The 17,775-nt window shown below is 46.8% G+C and overlaps 1 protein-coding gene across 1 annotated transcript; it reads right to left on the bottom strand.

Moving 5' to 3' along the window:
- Positions 1-1,775: 1,775 nt before the first annotated feature.
- On the bottom strand, positions 1,776-13,246 carry LOC308127960 (N-chimaerin). Its single transcript, XM_080493619.1, has 15 exons — positions 13,198-13,246; positions 12,798-12,883; positions 12,042-12,080; positions 11,901-11,956; positions 10,180-10,211; positions 9,975-10,088; positions 8,357-8,483; positions 8,087-8,248; positions 5,775-5,852; positions 5,182-5,266; positions 4,101-4,274; positions 3,921-3,998; positions 3,699-3,836; positions 3,507-3,612; positions 1,776-3,409 (listed from the first exon to the last, which is right to left on the bottom strand). Exons 2-15 carry the CDS (start codon positions 12,814-12,816, stop codon positions 3,238-3,240), a joined length of 1,380 nt encoding a protein of 459 aa, XP_080349745.1. The 5' UTR covers positions 12,817-12,883; positions 13,198-13,246; the 3' UTR covers positions 1,776-3,237.
- Positions 13,247-17,775: the final 4,529 nt, after the last annotated feature.

The raw sequence follows: 17,775 nt of genomic DNA on the forward strand, positions 1-17,775 counted from the left end.
TGGATTGTTTTAGGTTATTAGGTGGTTGTGGGGGTTTTGTGATAGTGAGTGGTGGTTGGATTGGGGGGGGGGGGGGGGGATTTGGGAGTGGGTGGGAAGGATAAGGGGATGGGTGTTAAGTTGGGATGGGGGGGGGGGGTTTTGGGGGGATTGTTTGTTTTTGTTTGGTTTTGTTTGAGATGTTGGGGGGGATGGTATTTTGGGGGGTGGGGTATTGGGGGGTGGTATAGATTTGAGTTATTGGGGGGTTTTGGGATTTGTATGGGGGGGGTTTGGGGGTGGGATAGGAAAATGGTGGTAATAATGGGGGGGTTTTAAGGGGAGGGTATGGTTAAAGATGATTTGGGGAGATTGATTGGAGTATGGGTTTTGGGGTAATGTTGTAATGGGGATTTGGTAGGGGTTAGGGGGAGTTTGATGGATTTGTGTAGGATGGGGGGTTTTTTTTTTGGTGGTGTTTAGTATGATTATTGGTGTGTTGGGATGGGTTTATTGGTTTGATGGGGGGGGTATAGGGTTGGGAGGATTATGGTAGGTGAGTATATTTATTATTTTTTATTTGATGGTATATGGGGATGTTTGAAAAAAAAAAAAAAAAAAAAAATTTTTTTTTTTGGTGGGAGTATGGGAGGGGGGGTGTTTTGTGATTTTGATTTTGTGAGTAAAGGGGGTGGAGAGGTTAGTAGTAAGGATGTGGTGTTAGGGTAGAAGGAAGTAGGGAGAATTAGTGAGGGGTTGGAAAATAGATAAGGTTGGGAGGGGTGGGTTGGTTGGGGGAGAGTGTTTAGTTTAGAGATAGTTGGTTGATTTTATAATGGGTTGGAGGTAAGGTATTAAGAGGTATAGTGTTTTAGGGTTTTTATTATGAGGGGAGAGGAGGTGTGGGTTGGGGAAGGTGGTTAAGGTTTAGGTGATATGATGATTGGAGATTAAGGGGGGTGGGATGATTATGAGGGGAGGGATAGAGAGGGGGGGGGGGTTTTGGAGATGTTTTGGTTAATGGGTGGAGGAGTTTGGATGGGGTTTTAGTTATTGAAGTAAGGGATAAGGAGGATGTATGGTTAAGGGGTGGAGGAGGGGTGTTTTTGTAGGGGGTAGGAGGGTATAAGGGGAGAGGGGGTAGTTGTTGGGAGGATGGGAAAGGATTGTAATAGTGGGGTTGGTTGAAAATATAGGGGTAGGGTTAGAGAAGGGTTATGAAAAGGGTTTTTTTGGTGGGATGGGTTTTGTGGGTTTGAGGGAGGGGGAGGGTATAGGGTTTTAGAATTTAGTGTGTTTGTTTGTGTGTGTGTTGTGTTGTTGTTTGGTTTTGATGGGGTTTATGAGGAACATTGACTAACCTGGAACATGCTGCAGTGCGAGTCGTCCAAACTCCGGGGAGCTGTCCTCGGAAATCACCGCGAAGCTGTGGAATCCCTCCAGACGAGTTGGAATTAAATATTAATCCCCGGAGATGGAAAAACAAGCCTCATGGGGAAAAAGCACGAGCATCTCCATACCTGCAAGCCGCATCTTCAATTAACAGGCAGGCAGCCAATAGGAAGCCAGCAGTGGGGCCACGTGGTGTGGCACGTGCGGGTCATGTTCTAAGTTCTGATAATAATTTTCACTTTTTTAAGACCAAAAATGGAAATAAACTTCAATTAAGCTTCTCACAGCCACATATAATCTTCTTAAAGCATCTTGTAGTATATGTTTCCTGTAACCATCTCGGACTGTACGCATGTTATTTGTGTTGTTTACACCAACAAAAACCAGACAAAACAAAGAATATTGACTCATGCAAAAGTCTTCAACCAAAAAAAAAAAGAAGTCGTCTTTAATAATTTAATTCCACCATGCATAAACCATATAGAAAATACTTTACAGCAATGAGTTTTAAAAAAAAAAAAAAAGAAAAAACACATTTGAGGCGTCACGGATCACTGGAGGCTCGTCATCGTCGTCCACGGGTTAGTTAAATGAGTTAGTACGCGGTTAGTCAACTAAATCGGGGAAAGCAGTTTGACAAATAAAAATTAATGTTTTTAATTGTTACGTCCAGCTTTATGTTTAAACCTGCCGTGTTTCACGAAAAGCACACAAAACGAGCGACCCCCGACAAAAATGGGGGCTAGGAATGAGTCGGGCCGGGGACGCCCGCCTTCTGAAATGGCGCTAACCTTCCTGAAATAATACTGTCTTGGTCCGGTAAAATCTCAGCGTCCCTTCAAATCAAGTAAAAGCAAGACGCCGGACGCTGGTCCTCTTCACAGTTCAATCAGCTGGACCCTGGAGTTTTACCGAACCGAAGCTGAAGTAGTGTTGTTAACGAGACACGATTCAAAGTGCCCGTGCTTTTATTTTTTCATCTGGGGGATAAAATACTGCAAATGGTACCAAAACCAGGCTGGATCAAGGCCCCGTTTACACGACAACGTTTCAAGTGAAAACAAATCGCGTAAGAAAAAGGGTTGTTGTTTACACGGCAACGTTTTGAAAACGACGTCAGCTTGTTGTTGTTGTCCATCTACTCGCGCATGTGCAGAAGAACCATTTACTGAGGTCATTGTGTGCCCGACTCGGAGCAACGTTTCAGAAAAGTTGCGTTTCTGCCCATTTCCATGGAGACAGAGGAAAACCACTTTTGAAAACACTCCCACTCTGTGTAAACGAGGGAAAACACTCCCACTCTGTTTCGAAAAGTTGTGTTTCTGCCCATTTCCACAGAAAATGGAAACATTCCCACGCCGTCTCCGTCGGATGTCATACAGGCGGACCGAAAATGCAACGGAATTTTTTTTAACTTTTGAAAAGGTTGTCGTGTTAACGGGACCTCAGCACGTCGCCGGTTAGGTCTCCTCCGTCACTGAAATTAAAAAAACTCTCTGGGCTCCGTCGGGGATCTAAAAGTTTCGAAAACAAAAAGCGAAGGAACAGGTCCAAAGCTCTGGACTTTCTCCTTCCATTCATTCACGCCGCTGTCTACTGGGAGGGCTGAGTGGACACCTTGACCACATGGGGAAAACTAACACCTGGACGAGAAGCAGGACTCAAGACGGGCGGAGGCGTCGAGGTGTCCACTCAGAAAACTTAAAGGTGGAGGAAGTCGTCTCAATGCAACGCTACGATGATAAAAACAGTAATTCTTCATGTCGGGAGGCTCAGAGTCGCTCAACAAAAGCTTCTTATGTTCTTCATTGTTCTGGCTTCACAAAAGCAGGTAGTCTTCTTCGTCTTCTTCGTCTTCTCGCGGCTTCAGAAGAGCACGTCCTCGTTGGTGATGAGCGACTCCACCACCAGTCTCTGGTATCGGATGTCGTTGAGCGCCGTCATGGCGTCCAGGTCGGGCGCCCTCATCAGCGTGGGGCCGAACACGATGCCCAGGTTCTCGCTGGGCATGAGGTTCTCCTTCTCGCACTGCGTGACTCTGGACGGGGAGAGAGGACGGAGGGGGGGTTTAGAAGGGGGGGGGGGGGGGGTCGCCCGGCGCCAGGGGGCCCGAGGCCGGCGAGCGCGTCCCGTACCTCTTCAGGTGGGCCATGAGGTGGCGCAGCGTCTCGCAGTGCGCTGGGGGAAGCAGCTTTAAGGCCTCGTGGAGCGACTCCAGGCGCTTCTCCGGATCCGAGATCTCTGCAAACACATCCAGCACACGGCGTGAAGCGACCCGGCGCTCGGAGGGACAAGGCTGCGGCGGCGGCGGCGTGAGCGGCACTTACTCCCGGCCTCGATGAACCGCGGGTAGGCGTCGTACGTGATGAGGGGGATGGGCAGCTCTCTGAAGTACAGCTTCAGGGCTCCGGTGATGATGTTGATGTCCTCGTAAGCGTTGGAGGAAATATCGGCCTTTTCTCCGTCTGCAGAGGAGGACATTTAAAAAATCAATTCTTTTAAAAACACGGGCGACGTTTCCACTTGAGCGTGTGGCGTCAGACACTCACCCCTGTCGAAGGCCAGCTTGACGTCTTCGATCAGCTCGCTGAAGCCCGATATCCTGTACAGACCCTCCGACTGCAGACCTGCAGGAGACAAACCAGGTTTCACCAGCTGCTCTGGCGGAGGACGGTCCTCGCGCCGGAGGACGGTCCTCGCGCCGGAGGACGGTCCTCGCTCCGCCTCACCTCGAGCCTCGATCTCCTGGATGCACATGTCCACCACCATGGGCCTCTTGGTGTTGTGGGCCTTGACCAGCGTGGTCAGGTCGCAGCTGTACACCTTCTTGACGTGCCGCAGGTCCGGCTGGCAGTCGTTGGGGACGACCTTGGAGCACTGCTTGTGGACGTTCAGCCCGCAGTCTGACGGACGGGGAGACAAAACACTGTTACGCCAACGATCAGCGTCCACCTGGGGGACGGCTTAATAGAACGAAGAGGTGAAAACAAATGAGTTTTTATTTTTGTTTTTTGTTAGCTCGCTGGGAACCTCGGTCGAGGAAGTACCAGGAAAGGACCTGGTGGCGGGACGTAGTGGACAAACCTCAAAATTGTCTTTGTGGCAAAGTTGACTTAAAGTGCCGACTCAGATGGTCACCCACACACTGATGGTGGCTCTGACTGTTTCTAAGCACGAGTCGACAGCAGCAGTGACTAACTTCCACCAGCTGTCACCGAGGAGGAGGAGGAGGAGGAGGAGAAAACTAAAACATGCAACTTTTTGAAAACAATCCGGTTCCATGTCCACGGAGACGGGGTGGAAATGCAACTTTTTGAAAACACCCCGAGCGCGTCTCCGTGGAAACGGTTTCTGAAAAAACGATTCGTCTCCGCGCAAACGGTCCAAAAAAAAAAACTATTTTTTAAAAACGCACCAACTCCGTCTCTATGGAAACGGAGGGAAAACGCAACTTTTTAGAATACGCTTCGACTCCACATCCGTGGAAACTGTTTGCCGTAGTAAATAGTTTTGTCGGGTTTCTCTCTGCTAAAAGCACCTCGGAATAACTGTGTTGTACGTGGTGCCATATAAATAAAGTTGAACTGAATTGAACAGTTGTTCTGCACGTGCTCAGTAGACGCACGACCAGAACAGTGTTTCCTCCAGAGTGTCATGGCTCCTGGGACTTTGTAGTTTGATTTTGACTGTAATAACATACAATAACATACATAAATCCAATAATATTATGCAGTATTTATTGTATTTATACCAGTACGGTACTCGTTACGTTGTGGTGTAAACGGGGTGTCGGCCATGACGCCTACTTACCTGCACACTTCACTCCCTGAGCGATCAGCCCCCACATGAAGTTGGCACAGTACTCGCACCAGTGCGGACCTCTGAATGTGTGAACCTGATTTTTTTTTTTTTTTTTTTTAAAAGACAGGGAAATACACAATACCTGAATGAGAACGGAACAATAATCTTCATTCTGCCCTGATGAGCAGCAGGAGAGTGACGGAGACACAATGTGGACGAGGACGGAGGTTAATCTGCTCCTTTATTGTACAAATTGACTTTTTATAATGAAATGCTAATAGCCTGTGTGCGCGCGTGTGTGTGTGTGTGTGTGTGTGTGTGTGTGTGTGTGTGTGTGTGTGTGTGTGTGTGTGTGTGTGTGTGTGTGTGTGTGTGTGTGTGTGTGTGTGTGTGTGTGTGTGTGTGTGTGTGTGTGTGTGTGTGTGTGTGTGTGTGTGTGTGTGTGTGTGTGTAAAGCCCTCACTGGATTCAATCATGTGTGTTTCTTCATGCTCTGGTCGCTCTGCGGCGAATTTGAATAAGACCCCCGGAGCTGAATCAGCGCTTCTGCACGCACACACACACACACACCACCACACACACACACGCACACACACACTCACCTTGAAGTTGTGGACCTTCTCGTACTTGGGCATCAGGTCGCTCTCCCTCAGCGTGGCTCTCCGCACCAGCGACGTGAGCTGTGAAAGGGCAAAGGATCTGATTGGTTGCCAGAAGGCGGAGGCGGGGGAGGCGGGTTTGGCCGGCGCCCGGGCGAGACGCGCTCCGGCGGGCTCCGGCTTTCTCTTCACCGCGCGCGACTCCCGGCTCGGCATGTCGGACCTGCAGACGGCAACTCGGGACGGGGCGTTTGAGAACGGGGAAACAATCCTCGACCTGGACGCTACCGGGGACGAGAGGGAATCAACATCACCAGCGTGGCGAACCGAGTCGCTGCAGACCGGCCGATCAGATCACAGGTTCGACGCTGCGATCCCAAAAAGAAACGGGCCAGGTCAGATGAAATCTCCACGGAAGAGCAGCGCAGAGGTGCAGCAGCCGATCCAGCCCACATGGCTCTGAGCTGCTCTCCTCCGCTGGAGGAGGAGAGACAGGAGGGGGAGGGGGGAGGGGGGGGAGGAGCCCAGCAGGTCGCAGTGAGAGGAGGAGGAGCGGCCAATCAGGAGGCGGCCATGCTTGTTGCTCCCCACCTACTCTACATTCCTCTTCTCCGTTTTGAAATCTCCGACCACAGCCGGAGGTGATCTTCAGTTTATTTTTTGGGGGGGAACAAGACGTGGAATAAATCTTGTTATTGAGGAAGGATTGAGAAGCTTAAAGCTTCCGGAGATATTCGACAATCAAAGAGAACACGGGAAACACGCCGTCTCCATGGAAACAGAAGCAAGCTACTTTATCGAACGCGCTCCGACGCCGTCTCTGCGGAAACGCAGAACAGTGCAATTTTTGGAAAATGCACCGACACACAAAATGCGAAAACGGAGCAAACTTTTTGGAAACCCCCAGTCCCCGTGGAAACGGGAGAAATTGCAACTTTTTGAAAACGCCCCAACTCTATGGAAACGCAGAAAAACGAGCTTTGTTTTAAAAAAAAAAAAACACCCAGACTCCGCATAAATGGGAGAAAATACAACTTTTTGAAAACGACCAGACTCTGTGAAAACAAGGCAGAAATGCATTTTTTAAAAGAAAAAAAGAAAAATGTCACCGACACTGTCTCCGTGGAGAAGTTTGAAAAACACTCAGATTCCACAGAAACGGGAGGAGATGACTTTTTAAAAACGCCCCGACGTCGTCACCATGGAAACGGGACAAAATGCAACTTTCTGAAAATGATTAGACTCCGTATTTGCCCATGTCATTCACACGTTATGTTGGGAGGGGGGGGGGGGGGGGGGGGGGGGGGGCATCATCCAACACGAGGTGTGATAAATCCCGTTACTGCAGGAGGGATTTATAAGCTTACAGCTTTGTGGGATTTTTAACAACTACCCAGAACAACGGCTGCCTTCTGACCACAGAAACGTGACTGAAATGTGGGATTATAATTGGATTTCTTTCCGATGCCAGCACAGCCTGTATGTGCAACACGGGGAACATTTCCGAGTGGTTATTGTTGTTTCATTATTTACGGGTGTTTCGGTTCAACACAAAGCAATATCTGGGAGAAGTCTAATCCCAATCCGGCTTTCTGTTTAACCCCTCGTAAAGCGCAGATTACGTGAAATCTGAATTTCCTCACGGTATTTGCCTCCGTGTGAGAACGGCCGGACCGCTTCGTCTGCAGATTCGCCCCATTATGGAAAGGCATTACCCCCCCCCCCATCTCACACACGCAGTGATGTATGAGGCGGTCATGCACTGGAGGTCATACGAGGCCTCGGGAGGCAGAGCTGTTAAACGCATTGGACACACGCCGGCCTCAGTGTGTGTGTGTGTGTGTGTGTGTGTGTGTGTGTGTGTGTGTGTGTGTGTGTGTGTGTGTGTGTGTGTGTGTGTGTGTGTGTGTGTGTGTGTGTGTGTGTGTGTGTGTGTGTGTGTGTGTGTGTGTGCACGACTGCAGGAGTGAACATTCCCATGAGAAAAGCCTCACATCTCCGCTCGCTCCCCAGCTGAGGAAGAATTAATGAACCAACAGCACCTTTTTTGGTAGATAAGGGTTTCCTGCAGGCAAATCGCTGTTATGTAATTTTACTGCAGAGCCGCTGGCGAGAGGCCATCTCCTCCTCCTCCTCCTCCTCCTCTTTCTTCACCTTCTTCCACCATGCTCCTCAACTCTCCTCCCTCCATCCTGCTGCTGCTGCATTCACAGCAAACTTTCCACACCTTCGGCCTCATTTGAATTCCCGGGACGGACCGCAGTGGCAATGCCGGGGACGTGACGGGATGGGGTGTGTAAATGCGTGCGCCTCACCCTCTCCTCGCTGTGGAGGCGGTCTTTGGCCGGAGCCGGCCCGTCGGGAGCCTCGGGGCTCAGGGGGAGGAGCTTCTTCAGGGTGGGCTCCTGGTTCAGGGTGGTGTAGCCCACGTGCTCGTAGATGGGGTTGATGGTCATCTTCGCGATGTATTCTGCAGCCTGGCAACCGCAGCAGACAAAGCAATCACCGACAAGCCGGATCGGGAGTGCAGGGTTAAAGCCGGCTGACGTGAACCGACACACACACACACACACACACACACACACCTTCGTCTCGATGTAGAGTGTGATGAGGCCGTCGGTAACCAGGTCGTGGATGGATTCAAACCTCTTCTCCCCAACGAAGTGCTTCCCATCGTGGTAGAGACGGAAGTTCCTGGTCTGGTTCCCAAACCTGGGGCAAAGGAGGGGGGGACGGGGGACGTGAAACTGCGTTCCAGAAACGTCTCCCCGTTTACACGGCAATGTTTGGAGCACGATGTCCATTTCCACGGTAACGGCAGAAGCGCTGACAACGACCCTAAAACCACCAATTAACAAGAACACCGCAGCGAACAATAAGCATTTATTATGTCCAATAATGGTGATTCTCTAGTGCAGCACAAAACAACCAACCATTTTATTTTGAAATGAGAAATCACATCGAGACGCGGAGGCTGAAACTGGGCCAGCACGTTGTCAGTATCGGAGTCGATGACACGGCATCGTCACATCATTAACCCAAAAGCCCAACCTTCCCGTTTCCGCCACTCAGACTGGGATTCTAGTTTATGGAGGGGTATTTATGGAAGGTAATTAGAAGCTGGGCAGGTGGAAGAATGACTCCACTATGAATAGACGGAAGTGACCCCAAAACCAAATCCAAAGTAAGCCAAGCACCCATTTAAAAGTGTGACACCTACTCGGAGACTGCCACAGCTCACACTGAACACTCCGTGTGTGTGCGTGTGTGTGCGTGTGTGTGTGTGTGTGTGTGTGTGTGTGTGTGTGTGTGTGCGTGTGTGTGCGTGTGTGATGATTTTCTACATTAAATAAGTGGCTTTTCAAACGTCTGTGCCATGGAGGTAAGGACGAGACCCATCCAAGATGGCCGCCGAGCTGCTTAGTCTCTCGTGTGGTTGTTTCTAAGGCGCCGTTTCCACAACATTTTCGAGTGAAAACCTTCATAGTGATTCGGGCATTTGTTCACACGACAACAGTGTTCGGTGAAAACACAGCTTTTTGAAAATGGATTTCAAGGCTGGACTTTTTGAAAACACGCCAGTCTCCGTAGAAACAGGAAAAAAAAAAAACGCAAATTTGGGAAAATGCTCCGATTCGGTGTCCGTGGAAATGGGAAAACCCAACTTTTTGAAAATGCTCAGATTCCGTCTTCCTGGAAACACGCAACTTTTTGAAAATGCCCCGACTCAATCTCCATGGAATCATGCAACTTTTTGAAAAGACCACAACTCTGCGGAAAAGAAACTACTTTTTGAAAACGCTATGAACCCGTCTCCATGGAAACACACAACTTTCTGAAAACCCTCCAACTACATGGAAACACACAACTTTTTGAAAACCCTCCGACGACATGGAAACCCACAATTTCTTGAAAACGCTCCGAGTCCATCTCCATAGAAACGAGACAACTTTTCTAATGTTTATATCGTATTGTTCTACGTGCGCAGGAGTGCGTGGTTTCATCACAAAGCACAACCAACAGCACCAACTTGTGGCCCGGCATGCTAACTACATTTCTAAAACGTTGGCGTAACAAAAAAAGCAAAAACAACGCGTTTTCCCTGGAAACGTTGGCGGCAATGCTGGTTAATGACAGAGTGCAGGTTTAAATGAACTTTATGCAACAGTTTAGCCGCTCTGTGGACGTATTCTCAGTACCAACCTGAGAGCGAGTGTGTACGTGCCGGGCTGCCGCTGACTCTCTCTGATGAGGTAGCTGCCTTCGGCCTGACTCAGTAACTGATCGGCGTCCTCTCTGGAGATCATGCCGTGGTACCTGGACGCAGGGGAGGCGAGAGGACGAGCGTCACAAAGACAATCCCAGACTGGGGGCGGCGGAATGAAAGCACAAGGCAGATTAGACTTACTCTCTCCCGTAGTATTTGGGTCTGTTGTCCACCTGCAGGGAAAACATCACACGGGTGGAGCAGAAATGAGTTTTCACACAGGCCATTACTGAAGTGTGTGGGCAGAGAATACTGCACGGGTCAGAGCAGAACGTCGTGTCGATCGCTCCGAAAACTGCCGTCACGACAATAAATCCACAGGAAAAACTTGCTACGGAGACGTCTTTTCACAAACTTTTCTCAGTACGAGTTCCCGTCAACACACAATAACACGTCATGCTACACAAAAACAGGACAAAGTAATATGCGGAAACGCACAATGACACACAAATAACTAAAACAAAATAACACACAGAAACACAATACACAAAATGATATAATAAAATACAATAATGGACATAAATGCGCAAAAAAATTGAAGATAACACACAGAAACATACAACAATACATAAATGACACTCAAAAACACACAATACACAAAAAAGAATACAGAAACACAATAATGAAGAAATACATAAATTACACACAACACAGAATAATCACATAAATAACACACAAGACTCAAATATGCAGAAAAACACAAATATTATATAATCACACATCAAAAACACAGCAAAACGACACAAATAACACAAAATATACAATAACACAACACAAAAACAGACAATACATAAATAAAACTGACAAACAACTCACAATAACACACAAAAACACAGTAATAATACACAAATAACACACAACAAGTGATAACAAGGAAAAGCACAAACTAACACACAAACATTAAACAATAACAGAGTAAACCTTGAGTGTGTAGAGCAGAAACAAACAAACAAACAAACAAACAAACAAACAAACAGGATTTCTGTTCGTTCTGCTTCAGAAATGATGAAATGAAGTGAAACAGACTGAAACGCGTCACACATCTTAAACTGTTTAAGCCTGAAGAGCCTGTTGTAGCTTGGCGCTCCGCCAAAATAAAAGTGCACTCAACCTTTCTAACAACTGTGTCCTCGTGTGCCTCACGGGCCCGTTTACATGCGTGGAGTCACTGAAATAACTTTTCAAAAAGACAACTTTTTGGAAATGCTTCAACTCCTGCTCCGTGGAAACAAGGGAAAATGTAACTTTTTGAAAGAGCTCCGACTGTGCCTCAATGGAAAAGGGGGAAAACGAAACTTTTCTGAAACGATCCATCGCCACAGAAACAGGGGAAATAGCAACTTTTTGAAAAAAGCTCTGACTGGGCCTCAATGGAAACATGGGAAAAAGCAACTTTTCTGCTAGATCTGTCTCCTCGGAAACGGCGGAAAACACAACTTTTTGAAAATGCTTATACTCCATCCCCGTGGAGATGAGGAAAACGTAACTGTTTAAAAACGCTCAGACTCGAGTCTCCGTCGAAACGTGAGACAGCACATCTTTTAGAAAATGCTTCAAGTCCATCTCCGTGGAAAACGCCTCTTTTTGAAAAAGCTCCGACTGTGTCTCCATGGAAACGGGGGAAAACGCAGCTTTTCTGAAACGATTCGTCGCCACGGAAAACGGAGAGGGAAATGCCAACTTTTTGAAAACACTCAAGACTCAGTCTCAATGGAAAATGTTTTGCTTGAACTGTTGTCGTGGAAACGGACCCCCCCCCCCCCTCCCCAAAACACATAAAGACGTGAAAATTTTGTGGCGTCAACAAAGCCAAGGCGCCAGCTGGTAGACCGAATAGACCGTGTCCAGGACGCTGGTCTTACCTCACAGGTACAGGTGAGTCTGCGTGGATGCGGCGCCTCCTGCTGCAGCTGGTACACTGCCACACAAATCATTCACAGAAATCAGATCGCCGCCACAATAAAAGCAAACACGGGGAGAACGTGCGCGTGAGTGGTGCTTACAGTACGACTTCCACACAGGCGGCCTGTACTCGTCATGATCTGAGGACAGAAACACATCAAGATCGACTTTACCACAGCGCCCCCATGTGGACGATGTAGGTCCAAAGAGCAGTGAGAGCTGTGACAGATTTTAGTAAGAACCGCCTGTAAATGTGCAGGTTAATGGTTGTTCTGCTTTAACATCCAGAGTCTGGAAAACTTCCTGCAACATTCAATTATTTTTAATAACCATGATACGGTTTAACAGAAAAGCCTGACGTTATCTAATAACTGAGGAAAATGAGTGAGATTTATATTCTCCCAATCAAGAATAATACACAAAAACACAAATAATGACATACAACAAGACAAAAATAACACACAAAAAAGGCACAACAATACAAACAAAACACACAAATAACAAAGAAAATGCTGAATAATGCTAAATACACACAAAAACTAAATTTCACAAATGACACTCAAAACCACAATGACACAGGAAAAAATGGACAAAAACACAAAACTAACATACAATTAGACACAAACTATTTAACAACACACACGACAACAAATAACGTAATACGGGATTAAAAATCACAGAGCGCATGAAAACACAGATAACGCACAATAAAACACAGAACGACACATAGAAACACAAAATATTACACAATAACACACAGAATACTGCATTTAGACACAAAAAACACACAATAAAGCATGAAAACACACAATAAAGTATGAAAACGGATTAATCCAGGTGTGAGATGAGACTCTTACCAAACACATTTAAAGCCATCGCGAGTCCGGCGATGAACAATGAGCCAGCAGATCCAGATCTCCTCCACACGGTCCAACTTCAAACCCTGAAAGGCACGAAGCGCAGACGGCATCGCGTTTAACGGAATAATCTCCGGGCTGCGTGGATTAAAGGTTCCGAAGAGAAATAATCTGAGAAGCGCTGAAACAAACAGAGGAGGTCGAGGCTAGCGTTTAGCGCGCGGCGGGACTTCAGTTTGCTGCGGATAAAACTGGATAAAATGAACCAGTTTCCGCCTCGGAGGCGGGGAAACGTGGTGTTTGGGACGCGGCGGCACCGCGGCGATCTGGGAAGAGTTCAACCGGGATTGAAAACCGCCGCGAAACCAAAGCCGGGGAGAGAATAAAACCGAAAACTCACATCACATCCAGTCTGCCACGGGACGCCATCTTTGGCTGGTCACGTGAGCAGGCCCACCCTCTCGCGATGGTAACCATGGTAACAGACCACGACGAATGGTGGGCGGCGGGGGGATCGGGAGGAAGAGGAAAAGGAAGAGGAAGAGGAAGAGAAGGAGGAAAGAAGGAGGACAAAAACACACAGTAATACACAAAGTAAAAAAAAAACCACAATAACAATAAGAACAACATACAAAATCCCACACGAGCACACAAAGGACACACAATAAGTTAGTTACTCAAAAACACAAAGAATACACTGTAATGCACAACGGAAAAACACACAAATAACACCCCAACACATAAATAATACACAATATTGCCCAAACAAACACACAATAATACATAAGTTATATACAATAACACATATACAATACACAATGATGCACAGTAACACACTAACACAGGGAAAACTGAAGAATAACACGCAACAGCATACAAACACATAATACGCAGTAACACACAAAGAACGTACAATAATAATTAATTACAGAAAAATACATAAATAATACACAATAATGCTCAATAACACACGATAGAAAAACACATAAATTACACAATAATACATACAATGGCATTCAAAACACATAATACACAACAACACACGAAAGATAGGATAAATACAACAATACACAAACAACACAATTGCAAACAAAAACAGACAACACACCAAGAGCACGCAATGACATTTAATTACACAAAAACACAGAAATAATACACAATAGTGCACAATAACACACCACAGATTATATAAATAACACACACTAAAACATAAATAATACACAATGTCAAAAAAACACACAAAACCACTTAATAGAAAATACACAAAAACACACAGTAATACATGAATAATATACAATAACACATATACAACACACAATAATGTACAGTGATACACTAACACGGCAAAGACAAGAAATCTGATAAATAATAAAAATGAAACACACAATAACACACAATAACACACATACTCAATAGAATCAGTGTATATAGGCAAATCAAATGTCGTGTTTAACTGGAAATGAGGTTGGATGGTCAGTCGCCGACAACCAGATGGTTTCATTGCACCGTGTGACTCGGCCAGCAGGGGGCAGCAGCAGGTCGTTCTGGAGCTGATCGGCTGCTGCACCAGTCGCTCTCCCTCTGCGGGGTATCCTCCATTAAACACTCGAGTCTCCCAACTGGGAGTTTTCCACGAGGTGACATGAATCATGGTATCGAATGTAATTAAAGGCCTCGTTAACTTTGGACTCAAGCCGTTATTAAACCGAATCCGCAAAGCGTTTAATTATGTGCTGTGTTACGACACCAGAGATCCCAATGCCCAGACATGAAGCACATCGGGGCAGATTATTCACATTGAGCGGAGAAAGGCTGCTGAAGAAGGATGTTTGCTTTGTTGATCTCAGTCAAATCGCCTCGTCTCCTTCTGTGTCGTCGTGTTTGTAGCCAAAGCAGAATCTTATCCACTTTCAAAAAGCTTCAGCGTCAGTTACTAGGAGAGGACGTGGAGCTTGAGACTTGCTGGATTAACATTTTCCCAATAATTCCAATGATCGGTTAAGTTTTTCCCGACAACTGAAAAAAATCATTTCGGAAAAGTTTTTCATTTATACAGCGAATGTTTTGAAAATGACGGAAACGACCGGGACGCTGAAAACGGGTGTAGTTGGCATGCCGGGCCACGAGTTGGTGCTGTTGGTCGTTCTTTGAACTGAAACCACACACAATTGCGTGCAGAGAACAACACGCTCCGAACATTAACAACGGCGCCTACTGAGCATGTGCAGAAGAACCATTTACTACGATCATGATGCAGAGTTTGGTTTCTATCGACTTGGTGCGTTTTCAAAAAGTTGTGTTTTCACCCATTCCAAGGAGACGGAGCATTTTCAGAAAGGTGCATTTTCCCCATTTCCATGGGGATGGAGTCAGAGCGTTTTCAAAAAGTTACATGCCAGGTCACAAGTGGGTGCAATTTGATTGTTTTTGCAATAATTTTTTTTTTTAAAAAACAGTTCGGAGTCGGAGAGTTTTCAAAAAGTTGCGTTTTCCCTCATTTCCACAGAGATGGAGACAGAGCGTTTTGGAAAAGTCCCCCCCCCCCGTTTCCATGGAGATCGCGCATTTTCAAAAAGCTGCATTTTTCCCAGTGTCCATGGAGACGGAATCAGGTTTTTTTTTTGTTTTTTTTAAAAAGTTGCCTTTTTGGTTGTATAAATTGACCCCCGAGACTCAAGTTTTCACTTGAAAAACGTTGCCGGGTGACTTTCACACTCTGGGACGCCGACAGACGAGCATTTTATCCAACGTCCACCGACACGTCAGGTTTTCCAGTCGTCACAAACTATATTTCCTCCCCTTGTTTCGTCCTGCGTCGTTAAAGAATCTTAGGTAATTACATGTTCCTGAATCCTCTCCGAGACAAACTTTTATTTAGTGTCTCGCCCTTGATTCTCTGGCATTAGCAGGATCTACGGCGGCCCGGAAGGGTCAACACAAAGTACAAAAGTCCACAAGACAATCAGAAATTCAAATTCCACCCAAACCCAGCAATGTGTCTGTCCCCTTTGCTTGTAATGAAACGTCCGGAAAATGGCACAAATGTCATTATTCACCTGAATGGGATCTATTTCTCGCTGGTTTGTAGAAGACGATGTAAAATCTTGACGATACGTCTTTATTGTGAAGGGAAAGTCTGGTTGTGCAGGTTTTTATTTCCACCGTCTCCTCGAATCTAATTGAATTGAATCGAGCACAATCAAGCCTTTTTATTTTAAATTTAGATATTTGTGGTCTAAATTTGATACTCGTCTTTTATAGACTGTGGTTTCTTTTCATATAAAGTTAAGGGAACATCAGCGGAGCGACTTTCCGCCACGGATACTTTGTGAACACAGAACCCAAGAGAAATGAATCCCCCCCACCACCACCACCATCTCCTCCACCGTCGTCCACACAGCACCGCCATTGTGCTGAAAAGGCGCTTCCTGTCTTCTTCGGGTTGTCCCCTGCTGGGACTGAAGGCTCCTCTGTCCCGTTCTCAGCTTCCCCGTTCCCACCGGTGAATAAGAAGTTGGGAACGTTCCAGTCGATGTGTATTTTATTTTTTTTTAAACCATCTAAACGTGCGCCGTGGACGGACGGGTGGTCTCGTTACGCGGACGGATCAGGTGCGCGGCGGGGAGACCCTCCGTCTCGATGTCCTGGGATGGACTTCTTTTCGCTGGGCCGGGTTGGAGTGTGTGATGTCTGACTCCCCTCTGAGCTCACATGATGACACGGGGAAAGCAATGACTGGAATGTTGGCTGTGCAGATTTCCACACACATAAAGCTCAACTGCAAGCAGACACACGCCAGTGTGTGTGTGTGTGTGTGTGTGTGTGTGTGTGTGTGTGTGTGTGTGTGTGTGCGCATCTTTAATCCCTGAAAAAGGCTGGCAGTGACGGATGTTTCCCAGACACACCTCTTCCTTCTCCCTTTTTCTCCTCCTCTGCTTTTTTTTTTTTTTTTTTGTTGCCCTCTCTGGCCTGTCTGACTCTCTTGTCCGTCCATCCATCCCATAATTTATTTGATGGTCGACTCCTTTCTTTTGCAAGAGGAGGGGGAAAAAAAAAAGAAGAAGAAAAGACTTCATGATTTAGACAAAGACATAAGCTTCTTATGCTGTCTGCCTCTCCTCCTCCTCCTCCTCCTCCAGCTTTTCCTCCTCGTGACACACAGACACATAACCTCGTAGCCTCCAGGCGGTATATTTAAGGAGGTATGTAAAGTTCGTCTTTTCTTTGTAAAGCTTGGAGAGACGAAGACACGGGGGGGGGGGGGGGGGGGGGGGGGGGGGTCTGGTTCCCCTTTACCACGTTTTTGCATCATTTATTTACGCTTCAGAGAATTTCCGCATTTACACCACAGCGTGTCGAAAAACATGTAGTTGGCATGCCGGGCCACAAGTTGGCGCTGTCGGTTGCTTTTGTAATGAAACCACACACACACACACACACACACACACACACACACACACACACACACACACACACACACACACACGTGCGTGGAGAGCGCAACACGCCATGTCCGTTACCAACGGGAGTCGACGGGACATTCGAGTGGACAGACGACCGAGCGGGGTTGTTGCCCGTTGTTGTTGTTGTTGTTGTCGCCGTACTGAGCATGTGCAGAACAACTGGTCACTACTGGCCCGATGCACATGAGCAGGAGCAGCGGCGGAGTGTGAGCGTTTCCCCGATCCCACGCCGACTTACACCTTAAGTTAAACCAGTCCCGCACTCATTTTACCCAACTGTGATTTGTATAGTTTTTAAGTTTTTTGTTTAATTTGGTGTTTTCTATTTCTTCATACCTTAAGATTTTTTCTTGTGTGACTACAGCTTTGCTCTAATCTGGCACATTCGCAATTTGTGTACGCCTGTTCACGAATGTGCGTTGTCCCGATTCCAATACATAAGCGAATGGAATAAATAAACTGGAAGTGGTCGTCGTGTAAACGCCGCCCCGCAGGCTGCAGGTGTGAGGGCTTCA

The sequence above is a fragment of the Lipophrys pholis genome, assembly GCF_963383615.2.
Source record: "Lipophrys pholis genome assembly, contig: SUPER_23_unloc_1, whole genome shotgun sequence".
Classification (NCBI taxonomy): Eukaryota; Metazoa; Chordata; class Actinopteri; order Blenniiformes; family Blenniidae; genus Lipophrys; species Lipophrys pholis.